At 40.5% G+C, this 14,345-nt stretch overlaps 1 protein-coding gene across 2 annotated transcripts in view; it reads left to right on the top strand.

Moving 5' to 3' along the window:
• Positions 1–5,362: 5,362 nt before the first annotated feature.
• The window catches only part of LOC111225294 (polypyrimidine tract-binding protein 1-like), a 15,832-nt gene continuing 6,849 nt past the window's right edge, over positions 5,363–14,345 (top strand). Inside the window, exons 1-11 of one of the 2 annotated variants that reach the window (XM_022750066.1) lie at positions 5,363–5,406; positions 6,164–6,217; positions 6,493–6,523; positions 10,473–10,533; positions 10,689–10,861; positions 11,284–11,430; positions 11,886–12,056; positions 12,841–12,951; positions 13,216–13,396; positions 13,640–13,717; positions 13,837–13,994. In XM_022750066.1, coding sequence (XP_022605787.1) covers positions 5,399–5,406; positions 6,164–6,217; positions 6,493–6,523; positions 10,473–10,533; positions 10,689–10,861; positions 11,284–11,430; positions 11,886–12,056; positions 12,841–12,951; positions 13,216–13,396; positions 13,640–13,717; positions 13,837–13,994 — 1,173 coding nt within the window. In that variant the 5' untranslated portion in view covers positions 5,363–5,398. Of the gene's footprint in view, positions 5,407–5,899; positions 5,969–6,163; positions 6,218–6,492; positions 6,524–10,472; positions 10,534–10,688; positions 10,862–11,283; positions 11,431–11,885; positions 12,057–12,840; positions 12,952–13,215; positions 13,397–13,639; positions 13,718–13,836; positions 13,995–14,345 lie in introns of those variants that run through there. The other variant, XM_022750067.1, reaches the window with a different exon arrangement.

Genomic DNA, 14,345 nt, shown 5'->3' with positions numbered 1-14,345 from the left:
ATGATTCTGTAATTTCACTGTGTGTTGGTCGGCTGCTGGTTTCTGTCCTGCTCTGCTCCCAGTTTAACCCCTGATGCTTTGTCTGTAGACCTGGCCCCAATAGTACTTGAATAGACTTACAGAGAAATATGAAATATTAGGGACATTTGAATGCCATTTCGCACAAAAAAAAAAAATCATCTCTGCTGACCCTAATTCTTTTGAGCCTTAAAACACAATAAAAAGAATTGAATTTTTCCCATCTATCCAGGCTTTATAGCCTAATTATTTTGTTATAAATTGGCCATATTCTGTAATGGCGAGATATTTTAAACTGTAGGTTGCTAGAAAGACAAATCATGCATTTACACTACAGAAATTCAAAGCCCTGAAAGCCTATTGAAATACATTTTGGCTCCAGTCTCTTCATTTGTTTGGCAGACAGTAGAGGGCATGGATGGTCTGGGTCACTGATGCTATGCCACCAATGCTTCTGCTGCCCTCAGGCTCATTTATGTCTCTGATTCATCTACACACCGTCACCATTATCTCATTATCACACTTTTTCATCTTCATCGCCAAGCACGCGCAGGCCCACCTTCTGTGCTCGGAGCCACGCAATTCAAAAACCTCTGAAGTTGGTGCTAATCCTGAGTCTCGTCTAACACTCTCCATCCACCAACTATTGTTCAGCTCCTTCTCTCTGTCTTACGCAAATCGCCGGTGAGGGGGATTGTGGGAATCTACTGCCTCCTGTATACACTTGTTGAATAAGAGAGTCTTTTGCAACCTTCAGTGCCAGATGCATTTTCTCAAGTTCTGTCTACATTTACCACCAGAGAAATGATCCCTTCTAACATTCCAAAGGGAGGTCAACAGGCGTGGACAGATGAGATATAGTCTATGCTTTCCATATGTACAGTGCAACTTTGTTTCTTATATTGACTCTCATGTTTTTTCTTTCTTATGGCCTCTTTGCAAGGCAGTATATTGTATTTGATGTGTGTATTTTTTTTAAGAAAAAAAAATGTGTATTGTTGGTGCCTTTGTCAGGTTCAGTTTGTTGGACTTGCCTGTCTGCCGCCATTTTTAGACCGGGTTTTTTCTTGCTCTGCTCCTGGTCATGATGACCCACTGGAAACACTGCCTTCTACTCTGGAGGGTCATTACACAAGTATAGTAGAATATTACTCTAACTTTTCTGTGCAGCTCAGATGGTAGGTAATATGCAGACTACTGTTGGTGTCTTGAAAAAACTTTGTATCCTGCATCCTATTTTAACTTTTCAAAATTGTTTAATTGATTTTACTGTAACAGACAAGTTGTTTTTATTGCACGCATACAAGAAATTCTTATCTAAAACCAATCTACATGCAATGATTTTTCAACAGTTTGGGGGATACAAACTTTATGCAGGAGACTAACTGACAGTCTATGTATATACAGTATATACACATGTATATCTGTGTGCATACCTAGAGGTATATGCATACATATGTATACAAAGAAAAACATGTAAATTTGTTTAGCTAAAGCTTTGCTTAATAGTGGGTCTCTGGGACAGCAGCAGAAAAAGCAACCTTGTGTTAGACCAATGCCTGTTCATCTATTCTGTGGTCATCTAAATGTTCTCTTGAATCTTGAATAAAACTGTTTGTTTACAGCAAGTCAGATGTGTATGTACACAATTGTGTATGTAATCAACCAAATGTACACACACTGTAGATAGAACAGCACACATAAGCCACGGTTAATGATGTGTGCGGTTTTGGCATCTTGGCTGATGGAGTCACAGATGGGTATAGGACGCCCTTCTGCGATATGTACACACAATTATACAAAGATAAACCATCCATTTTTATAGGACTAACACAAATGGCCAGTAAAAAGAGAAAGAAATTGATATACGAGTTGAATACAACCCATTAATGGAGAAGGAATAAAGTAGAATAGTAAAGTAAGAGATATGATTTGATGGTTTAAACATGAAAGAGAGAGGTCCAAGCAGTAGGCTAGTTCAAGCAATAGTATAATAAGCATATAAGGGATTTCAGCTTCCAAAGTGGAGATTCAAATAGGCTTATGTATTTTGTAAAGTGCACTTCCCATAACATGCCACCAGAGAGCGTACGTCTACTGTTTTGTAAATTAATCTTGTTAGTCTTTTGTCAAATACACTGTAAGGGATGTGTGTGTGTGTGTGTGTGTGTGTGTGTGTGTGTGTGTGTGTGTGTGTGTGTGCGTGTCAGAGATAGGGGGTGAATTTGGGAAACAAAGAGGGAGAGGCATTGAAAAAGGGCATTCATCAGAGGGAGGTAAGGTATGCACAATTCAACACAGCAGCTATAATTAAATTGCTTTATGCTGCAGCAGTATTGACTCTGATAAATAGCAATATGAAAATCCTCTTGAGCCCAGTATGAATGTGGCTTATTCTGTTTGTAAGTGCATTCTCTGTGATGAGACAGATTTTACCATTTCATAGAAGTAGAGGAACTGTTCCACATCACGAGACAGAGAATATATTGTGTGCTGTTTGTAGGTCACACCCCTGACAATGCTTTTCCACACTCACACAAGCTCGAATGAAAAACGTTAATGTCCTGGATTAGACTAGTGGAATATAAAACAGTCATAGGAAATGGAAAGGAGATGGAAGTTTTAATTTCAAATGAATATGAAATGAAAGCGAGAAAATTCCATTTGTGGGATAAGAAGTCACAAAACAGAAATCTGTTCAAGGATGGCACGCATAAATCATCCCAATCAGCCCTATGAGGGCTAAGCAAAATCTAATTGCTGCTATGGCAACAAGTACCAGTAATTACCTACCCTCTGTTAAATGTAGGCTTCAGCTACCCCAGGATGAGACACAAATGAAGATGGCCACATAATGTAATGAAACAATAAAACTAAATTTCATTTAAAATCCAACCTCATTCACCCCCCAAAAAAACATCCTCTCTTTCCAGTAATTGTGGAAAACAACAAAATCAAAATGTTGTCCTTGGTGGTGCAACAGTGTTCCTGGACCTGCTGACATCCGTGCCTCATATTTTCCAGCAAAACAAATTACACACATCTTATTCACACATATCACCAACTCGGTCAATTTGCCACTTTGCACTGCTGTCAATAGCCGCTTAATCTGGGTTTGTGCTGGTCCTCGACATTATATTTTCAAGACATTTCCTAACACAATGATAAAAACTGGTAAGTCTGTCAACTAAATGAACTAAAAAATTGTGTTTCTTGATGCGAAAAGCCTCTCTTCATATTCTTCATATAAATTACCAAAACAGCATATGCCACCTCCTTGGCTGGATTTGAAGTGCTATAGGCAACAAAATTAATTGGGGAAATAAATTCTTTCCAAGATGTTTTATTTATATAGTTCCCAATACCTTCTCTAATGAGAATGTGTAAATTGTATCATGTCTTGCTTCCTTCAGTGTTGATAGCAGTTCACTACTTTTGAATAGAACATATTTGACTGATTCTCCTTAATTACAGGGTGCACATGCCCCTGTTGGGTGTTAAAATACCTTAAGTGGTGTGTAACTGAGCTGTGTATGTTCTAGGTTACATTCATGTCCTTCAGGGCCCTACACTACCCTCTTCCAGTAATACCAAGTCCCATTCTTTCTATTTGCATACAACACTTGTGTGGATATTAAACTTAGTTTAACTTAATGGGATGGGACTTGTGGACTGATTGTGAGTGGCTGTTTTGATAATATCAAATGCCTACTCAGTATTCCACACCCACATGGCCAGCAAACTATCTATAACCTTAATATACACTCTGTGCAATGTATGCACAGAACATTTTCACAGCATCAAGATGATTTTCCTTACATGACAAACAGTATCAGGGTAATTACCATCTTCATGGTGTTGTCTCCACCTAAATCAATCCTGTTCACACTTTACACTGAGTGAATTAGTCTGGGTATTTCAAATCACCTGTGAATTTGAATAGGTCCTCAAAGTGTTGGTCATTGAGACTTCCTGTAGTATGGGATCACACTTACCTTCTTTGGCAGGCGATTGAGATCTATATTGTTGACTTCATGAATTAATACTCTGGGACTGCACTGTACACTAACTGAATTTTGTTTTCATCCAGCCATCTAAAACTGTACTCATAAATCCAAGACTTTTAAAATGGGATGAAGGGATGATGGTTAACCTATTGTGAAAGAATTATAGCTTGACTCTCCCAATCCTTATTTAATAGGCCTACTTAATACTAACTCCACCATATTTCAGATGGAAATATATAGCTTACTTCTTACTCTACTTTTTTATTGAGCAGCTAAGCTAGGCCTACTTAATATTTTATATGATGAGTTTAAAAAATATGATGCACTGTTACCCATAAACTTCCCAATTAAAGTAATTAACATTGGCATAAAATGCTGCTTACATATTAATGCATTAGTATAAATAATTTAACAATAATATATAATATATATTATGACACTTACATTAGCATTTTTTCTGCATAATGTACTTTTACTTTCAATACTTCAAAAATGTTTTGATGATGATGCACTTTTACTTAAGTGAAATTATGAGTGTGGGACAAGAGCTGCAACTATAAGTCAACTAATCAATGAGTCAACTGATAATCTACAGGTGGCCGAACTATTTGGATAGTCTAATTGAATGATAGATGATGATTTTTTCAAGCAAAAATGTCAACCATTCTCTGGCTTCAGCTTCATTAAATGTGAGAATTTCATGCTTTTCTTTGATATTAACAACAGTGAACTGACCTCTTGAAACACTGAGGAAGTATTTTCAGACATTATATAAACCAAACGTTTAATCGATTAGAATGGATAAAACAGTCACCAGATTGATAGGTAATGAAAGTAATTGTTGCCACGGAGTATCAACTATTACTCAATAATGAGCCCATTGCCCCCTTCACCATTGCTCTTTTTAATCAGTGTTATGGACACTGGATTTAAATGTAACACTAAAACAACTTACTTACATACGTTTGTCTATGCCGCTGACATGTAGGCCTACTGTATATCTAAAAAGTATAATGAAATCCAATACTCTCGACAGGGTGGCTTTCTTTTATGTCGGTGTGTTATTACGCTGACCATACACTGTATATAAAAAGGTGCTGACCAAAAGTAAGATCTGCATCTCATAAAACTATATCAATCATGACCACTTGGTATGAAATACTGGAAATTTGCCGCGGCCTTCTTTTTTCATGAAATGATGGTCGTCTTGACCAATGGTGACTCCAGCAGAGGCTGGTCTCCGCCTGTTTTTGGCTCTTGGAAGTGCCTGGACTAATCAGCGCTCGCCTCCGTGTGTTCAGCCATTTTGTAAGAAAATCAAGCAAGTCTGCCGCCCTACCTTCGCTTCAGACCTGCAGTTTTTTTCTTGTGCAATGGACGGGTAAGTGAAAAAGAACCACACTTAAGGCTTATTTTGTTAAGACAAACGGACTGCTGAGTAACTTTCTCTTATAAACGGGTTGCTCATTAAAATACATTGAATACGATGGCTGCTTCGCTGAACCGTTAAACCGGGAAAGTTTACTTGAAACTGTTTTTTCATCAAAACATGCAACAGTTAGCAGGAGCGTAAGCTAACTAGCAACTGCTAGCCGTCGCTAGCTAACAAACCTTAGTTAAGTGAACCGTTTTTATCGCTTTATGTAAAACGACAGTAACGGTCAGCAAATGTAACTTAATTGGAGTTGAGATGTGGACAAACTTTCTCGTTTTAGTGAGACATTGGTAACACTGTGCTGCTTGCTAACGCAGACTTTAGTTAACATTAGCTAACTGCATCTCGGTAAGTTGGTTTCTCGGGAACTCGGAACGCTAGCTAAAGCAACGTGTCTCATTTCCGCATTCATTTGTCTACCGAGTGCCAGGGCCATGTTGAAGATGTCTGGCCTGAACATTTCATGTTGATTGAATCAGAGACTTGTGCACCGGGATATCTAAACTTGGTAGGATACTCAATAGCGTATTGTTTCATGCAAATGTTTTCTCCTCTTTTGATCACTTCAATTTCACAGTTTGTAGTACTTCGTAAACTGGCTTGAGTTCGCCCAGTAACGCGCTTAACGTAAATTCGTTAGTAGAGATTCATTTTATTTGTGCCACTCTGAAGTTTGCTTTTATGTTTTTCCAATCCACAACAGCCGCCTAGACGCTGACTTGTACCCTCTGGGATCCGGCTACGTCCCTGAAATTGAGTAAGTATTTTGTATATTTTTTTGCATGATAGATTTTAGCTCGAAGTATTCAAGATTCTGTGGTGCTTTCTGAATTACATGTTCTCATATTCGAATGAGGAAGTCGGTTTCCTTTTAGTTGACGGGTACTTTCTCTTTATTCTGTGTGGACGTGTATTTCCAGAGCGTATAATATGCCTCACCGTTGTGCTCAATTTTTAAACAGGATCTCATGACAGATTATGGTTAATTTTCTTCGATTTCCTGGCTAACTAAGATCCTTTTCTCTTTCACAGCAGTGTCCATGACATATCAGTTGGCACAAAGGTAAGCAATTTTTGAGTCAACTTCTCTTTGCCGCTCTTTCTTTTCACTTCATTTCACTGATTTGAGTATAGAATTATTATTGTTATGTTAAACTCTTGACATGGTCTCACAGTACATCCCATAGTTGTACTATGAGAGCGCTGTTGATTGTGATACTCATGGACTCGTTTACCAGTTTCAAGTTTCAGCAAGTTTTGTAGCTGAAGAATGGCTCCTGTTTTGTCATTTTTACCAGTACAATGTATGGATATGCATTTGTGCTGTAGTTGGAATTGCCTATTTCATCAAAATAGCTCTGACATCAGATAATTAGATTTAGTTGTATTTACATATTTCTAATGGCCATGGATTTCAAGATGTGTCACACTGCAGCTAAATAAAGTTTTAGGAAACAGTGGTTGGAGAAACTTTTTACAAGTCAGAGTGGAAATGGAAAAGAACTGTGCAGACACTGGGGACTTGAGACACATAGTCTGTCAGTTTGCAAGAGCTTCCTCTATAATTACAGAACTGCTGTCTAAAGCCATTTTTCATGTGTAATGAGTTTGCAGTTGCAGGCTGACTCTCTGTTTTAAAGATTTATGAAATGCAACTGAATGGTCAGCATACAGAGGTTGCAGCAACTCTTAGGACTGAGGACATGGGCTATTTGATCATTCAATTAGAATAGATTATCAGAGGTGGGGCTTTATGTTTTCCTGTCCTGTTTCTGTTGGGTTGTGTGACTGCTGGGGGAAATGAAACTTCCTGTTGTTTATTTTCTGTGTTCTTTAATAGGCTGTTGGCCTTACTGGAATGTTAAGAAAGCAGCTGAATCCTGCCCCACTGCTTGATATTTATCCACTCTCCATTCTATCACAAGACCACTCTCGCAGCACTAGTAAAACAAATCAGCAGCAAAGTATTGTCCAATGTTCAGACCTGCTTATGTAACTGTAATAGCAATGTTTGTGTGTGCAAACTTGTTGTAGAAGGAACACTGTTTGTTTGGCACACTGCTGGTTGTTAACTTGCGTACCCAATAAAAATACCTGCCTAAGTAACAGGCCTAGGGCAGCTATGTGTAGGAGGAGTAATTGATCTCAAAGCTGCAACCATCCTCCCGCAACCGTCCTCATCCTCCAGGCCAAAGGTCTTTACACTGTTTAAACAAGCACTCTGATACACACGCCCGTAACGGGGACACACCCCACCCCCTCTATTCATTTCAGTTTGGTCTGTTGTTTTTCAACATGATTAACAAAGCACCATGTAATGGGTGCTGATCGATGGTTTGGATTTGACTCCTGACGTGATTCTTTCTTTAACTTTTCCTGTTTTCTGGATTTGATGTGCTGTGGTAATGATGATGCTGAGTTATGGAGCTTTGCCTTGCTGGAATCTGTAATTATTCTGTCTGGGCAGAGTGTCTGGCATTCCGCGGTCGCATTCCAATCTCCCCCTCCAGCCCCCTGGTGAGGCACAGCTCCCTGCCCCCTCCACTGACGAAGGCTGATCACACTGAACAAACATGTCTATACCTGTGCTCCTCTCCTTTGTGCTTTTCCTGAGCGATTACCACCCACCAATACCCCAGCAGAAGCCAAAATAAGGTTGCTTGCAGACACAAGTTCAAATGAATCATCTCAGATTTAGCTCTGTGTAAGATCCTAATGTTTTTTTTTCTTTTTTTCTTTCTTTTGATGCAATGAAACCCAGGTGTGATGTGGTGTATGGAGCAGGGAAATTGCCTCCAGTCCATGTTCCCTTGTAAAATTAAATTCATGGTGCTGCCATTGTCAGTGAAAGGAAGTTGCTCCACAGTTTCAGTATGTTGGCCAGCAATGTGTCATCATCTCCTGAAGGTTACAATTATACTGTCAGTGTTCTAAGCAAACAAAGGATGTGACCAAGTCGATACACATTTAGTGGGTTTGTGTTGAAAAAATGGGTTTGGCACTGTGTTGGAGTCAACAAACAAACCATTTATCAGCTCTGTTTTTTCTTTCATTGGCTTTCTAACTTTTCCTTTGTGCTCCTCTGCATTCTCAACCACACTCCCTCCAAAAGCTATAGGTATATTCTTCAGTCAATTGTAACACAATCCTTCGCTTTGTATGTGACTTGATTTTCCTGCTCTGCACTGTAGACTTGCTTAGCTCTGTGGTTATTATTAGAATGAGGAAGTAGGGGGAGAAAGAGAGACCAACCATGGAACAGTAACCATCAGTCCCCAGGAGGAAGTTTAGTAAAACCCTGGAAGCAGGCCTGATCTCGCTGCTCTTCCTGTTTGGAGTTGGTCTGCTGACTGATAATGTGACGCTGCCCGCCCATGACCATTCAGTCAGGCTGGAGCCACTTCCTTCATTTCTCATGGCTTGCATCTGCCCTTAGCCCATTTGTCAAGCAAAAATGTTGTTTTTTAGATTTCATTCCCAGCAAGTAGAACACACACCTAATCCATTCATTGTTATCTGTGTTGTGAATCCCCTTTCTTATACTCATATTTTTACTATTGGATCTCAGTTCTTGACAACAATTTGTTGACTTGATACAGCATTCCTAGTGAGCGATTACAGCTTTCTCACTTGGTTCTTCCATGTTGCTACTAAATATTCATCCTATAATTCTGAGTTTTGCTAGACACAGGCTTACAGTCTGTTTTTTACATCTTGGTAATCTTAGCTCAGTAGTTACATCTATGCCTTTTCATTTATGTCAAGATTTGACCATTGGCCAAAGGAGTGGGTCCCTGATCCTTCAGCCACAGTGAAAAGGCATAGGAATGTCTCTTGTTGCTTGAACTTCATGAATTGCGATAGCAGACCTTGTTTGCGTGGGCCTCAGAGAGAGAGTGACTGAGTCAGCCAAACCATCTGGAAGTCAAAGGGTAGTTTATAGTACTGCTTACAGTGTTGTGCTCTCATAACAACTGTCTCAGTGCCCCAAACCACCCCTTTTGCAGTGCAGTGCAGTGCAGTACAGCACCAAATGTTCCCTCCGTTTACCTTAGTCCTGCCTTTTGTGAGAAGACTCTGCTGCCTGTCTGGTGACCCGACCACCACCTTGCATGTTTAAAGGCTAAGATTCACTAGGAGAAGAATGCTAGCAAACCTGCATGACTGGTTGTTGTTAAAACGCTGCAGGGCCCTTCAACTCCCAGAGAGTCCTCGGGGCTCCATATGTGTGTGTGCTGCCGTGTAACAATGCCGCTAGTCTCAGCTTGAACAGGACCGCCATTGTAGAGTGCTGTAGAGCTTAGGCTGCTGAGCCACTTCTTGTGACTGCAATACTTCATCTCACACAACCACAAACACACACACAGCCACGAGAACAGCCCTGAAACAGCACTTTATATCTACTGAAGAGAGCGAGAGAGAGAGGAGGAGACTGGACAAGGCTGTTTCAGCAGACAGTAAACTAGTGTGAGCTAGGAGTATCTCCATCTTGTCTTCAGATCCAGAGGGATTCAGTGTGTTATCCCTCCTCCTAATACTGAATTATGAGAAGATGGGTTGTACTGACTGACAGCTGCTGTTAACCAAGACTCTTACAGCCGACTTGTGTGCCTCAAGCTGAATAGTGGCAGTTCCTCCTTGAGTGCTATTGGCGTTAAATTATGATAATTTGGCACATTGCCTGGCCTAAGAAATAATGGCCCATCATGACCATGGTTGTAAGGTTTTTAACTAGGTAGTGCTGTTAGAAAAGAGTATAAAATGAGATGGGAAGATGTGAATATGATGGGAAGTCAGATATCCCTGCTGTGACAAGCTAGGTCACCTCCTCTTGGTGGGATAGGTGGAGTTCTTCTCAAGCGTGTTTGCTCGATCCTCTTTTGGTTATCAGATTACTTCCTCCTTTATCACACAGTGGCTTGGTAATATGAGAGCTGTGCACTCCACCTGCCATGCTGTGTCCTCATTGGTGAATGTACTGAAGTGAACCATTGTTTTCTCTCCTTGTGCAGAGGGGATCCGACGAACTCTTTTCTTCCTGCATATCCAACGGGCCCTATATCATGAACTCAGGTAGGGGGGTTGCCATGGAGGGGTGAATCCTTTTATTGAAGTGCGTGCCGTGTCTGTGTTGTTTTGTGTTGCCATGACGATCAATCCATTATTCAGGAAGAACCAGAGCCTTCTGTTCCCTCCTTGATTGTATCTGCCTCTGTTTTCTCTTGCAGCCAATGGCAACGACAGCAAAAAATTCAAAGGTGACGTCCGCAGTCCTGGTGTTCCGTCACGTGTGGTCCATGTACGCAAGCTGCCCAATGACATAAATGAGGCTGAGGTTATTGGTCTGGGACTGCCCTTTGGGAAGGTCACTAATCTGCTGATGCTGAAAGGGAAAAACCAGGTAAGCAGAGATAAACGCAGGTCTTCTCACCAAACCTGTATGGCTCACACCTGGATGAAATTCCTCTTTAGGCCTGAGACAAGGGATCGGTTTTCTAACATTCTGTCCTGAGCTGAAAATGATAACAATGACCCTTTTGTTACGTCTATGTGGTTTAGTGGGTAGGGAGACAATTATTCTTGCAAAGATTTCCTGGAGGAAGACACTTAATCCCACTTGAATGTCTTCATTATCTCCTCTTTTACCAGCAGTTCTGTGTCAAACCCAATGAAGATATCAAGTGAAATTTGACTAAAAATAGACGGTGGTAATGCAGTTAATTATAAAGGTTCACAACAAACTTGCAAAATGAAGAATGGTGGTACATTATTGTGTGTGATGGGAGAAACAGATTGGATATGTGTCTTTGGTCCTCCCTGCAGGCGTTCTTGGAACTGAACAGCGAGGAGTGTGCACAGACGATGGTGAGCTACTACTCCTCTGTCACCCCCGTCATCAGAAACCACCCGATTTACATGCAATACTCAACCCATAAGGAGCTCAAGACGGACAACTCCCCTAACCAAGTGGTAATGGCCTGTTGTCACACAAACATACACACACACACTTGCTTTTAATATTGATGATTTTGATTTGAAGCTTAAATTAGTGCTCCAGTCATTATTAACAATTAAAGTGTTGGCTGAATGCAGAAAATGTAAATACGAGGTTCTTCCTGCCACCAGTCTCAAATTTATTGGAATAGATTTTGTGATCTTTCTTAAAGACCTTTTTCAAGATTAGTGCGATGTGATGTTTTGCCTTCTGGTTTGCTGTGACAAGACAGACAGACAAAATAGTCAAGGTAATGATTACCCAAGTTCATTCTTACTGTTGTGAAACTACGCAAACCCTAGGAAACGACAAGTTAAAAAATATGGCGCTCACCTCGCACAAAAAATGTAACCCACATTAACTGATTCTTTTATAACTGTATACTTTTCTCCGTTCATGTTCAAGAAGTTCCCTTGACTTTCCCCCTTAGCGTGCCCAGGCAGCTCTGCAGGCAGTCAATGCACTGCATGGAGGTGGAATGGGCAGCATGGCCATTTCCGCAGATGCAGGTACCATGGGAGGAGCAGGGACTCAAAGCCCTGTGCTCAGAGTCATAGTGGAAAACCTCTTCTACCCTGTTACCCTGGACGTACTACACCAGGTAAGGGCAGATTTTCTAGTTTTGTTGCTGGATCGATATAGGAGGATAATTTAATTATTATTATTTTTTTATTTTTTAGTTTAATCAAATTAAAACACTGAGGTTTCAACTATGTGTATTATATGCTTGGTAGTTTCTTTTGAATTATTTGCTTGTCAGTTCCCTTTTAATCTTTGAACAAGCCTTTAAACATGCGTTTGAGTTTTTTGGTGGGTTTGCTGCTTGACTGGTTTTATACTCACCTCATCAAGGATTTTTGTTTTCAGGTTTCTCTCAGTAATCTTGATATTTATATTTTTTTTTATTTTTTTTTATTTTTTTATTTTTTTAAAATTGAAAATAGTTTTATTAACACACCTGCTATAAATTACAATAGGTGACTGTGTTCTATCGGTGTGTAAAATTAGCGCTGCAGCTGTACAGCACCAGGTGTACGGAGGCAGACTTTGACTTATGCAAACTTACTTACAACTTGGCAACGTGTTATACTACCCACTCACCTACTATAAATATATTTTATACTTAATTGTTTTTGCATTTGCCTCTTCTCCTCATCATTATGTTACTGAGAAATTGAGCCTTGGCTCACACTGATAACATTATCAGGAAGATACTTGGTGAATCTTTGCGTTCAATATAAACAAAATGTGTGTTGGTAACAATGGAACTCTTTGTTTCAAAAGAGATGCAAATTTGCCTTGTTAATCCTCCAGTACAGTTGTGATGAAAACCTTAAATGTGTTTTCATAGTGACGTCCCTAATTATGCTCCCTCCCCTCCCCAGATTTTCTCTAAGTTTGGCACTGTGCTGAAGATCATCACTTTCACCAAGAACAACCAGTTCCAGGCTCTGATCCAGTACGCAGATGGCATGACAGCTCAGCACGCTAAACTGGTAAGACTGGTAAAACTAATGCTCTTTGTCACAATGTTTCACTCTGAGTTTGTTACCACTGGGTAACAGGTCATTGGGTGCTTAGTCAAATTCACTAGGGTTAAGACTGGCCATGAGAAATCAACCAATTTAAAGCAAATCATTGCAGTTACAGTGCAATGTGTACACTGTGGAGTCAGTTGTTGAAACTGTAGATACAATGACGAGTGTAAAACGCACCATACTCGCATTACCCCAGGCCTAATGCTTCAACATATGTCTCAGTCTTTAGATGGTCAGAACATCTACAACGCCTGCTGTACCTTGAGAATTAGCTTCTCCAAGCTCACCAGCCTCAATGTCAAGTACAACAATGACAAGAGCAGGGACTACACCCGACCAGACCTCCCAACTGCGGATTCACAGCCCTCCATTGATCACCAGACCATGGCTGCCGCTGCATTTGGTAAGATTGGGACATGATTAACGAAATTTTTGTTTTGATCACATCCATAAATGTTAACAAGCCTATGAATACATAATCCAGCTGCCTTTTGAGTTGGTGCTTCTAGGTTTTACTTCAACAAGTGTGCTCTTAATCTATCGGTCTGTCCTTTAAAGCATTTTCTGATTTGATTTCTTAAGGTTTCAAGTACACATTCAGTGTACGTAAGTTTGTTCTTATTTTGTTTGTTTCCTCTTGTCCTAGCTGCGCCTGGCATAATCTCAGCCTCTCCCTATGGTGGAGCACATGCCTTCCCCCCAACCTTTGCTATCCAACAGGCAGGTCAGTACACATTTTTTTTCAACACTGCTATTCCTTTCATAATGAAGCATCTATCCCTTCTCCAAACATTACATTATCAAAAGTGCAATAAATTGATGGTAATTAATATTGTCTCATAGGTCTGTCGATGCCTGGTATTCCCAGTGCCCTGGCGTCCCTGGGTGTTGGCCACAGTGGCATGGCGGCTGCAGCAGCGGCTGCCAGCCGGCTCGGCCTATCAGGCCTCACTGCCTCTGGCGGACACAATGTCTTGTTGGTCAGCAATCTGAACCCTGAGGTCAGTACACTCACATGGCTTAACCAGTTCTACATCCTGCCTCTGTCAGTGCAGTGCTGAGCAACATTAGAAAATATTAGTGTCTTTTGTTTACACTATGACTCACGGACCTGGATCTATTTGGTCAAGAGAAACCAGTGTTTTTGCTGCCCCCCATCTCCCACAACCACCATGAGGTCACTTTAGTTGGAGTACACAGACCACTGTTTTTAAATAAAAGGGGGTCATCGTGTCAAAACCTCTTCTCTTTCAGGACCTCTCTGTGTTTGACCAAACCTGCTGCATTTCTGACCTGCCACTTTGCTCACTGTGAATTTTAAGTTTATTCAAAACACTAACTTCTTTTTTTTT

The sequence above is a fragment of the Seriola dumerili genome, unplaced genomic scaffold (genome assembly GCF_002260705.1).
Source record: "Seriola dumerili isolate Sdu_G_001 unplaced genomic scaffold, Sdu_1.0 BDQW01000149.1, whole genome shotgun sequence".
Taxonomy (NCBI): domain Eukaryota; kingdom Metazoa; phylum Chordata; class Actinopteri; order Carangiformes; family Carangidae; genus Seriola; species Seriola dumerili.
This window is presented reverse-complemented; position numbering and strand designations above follow the sequence as displayed.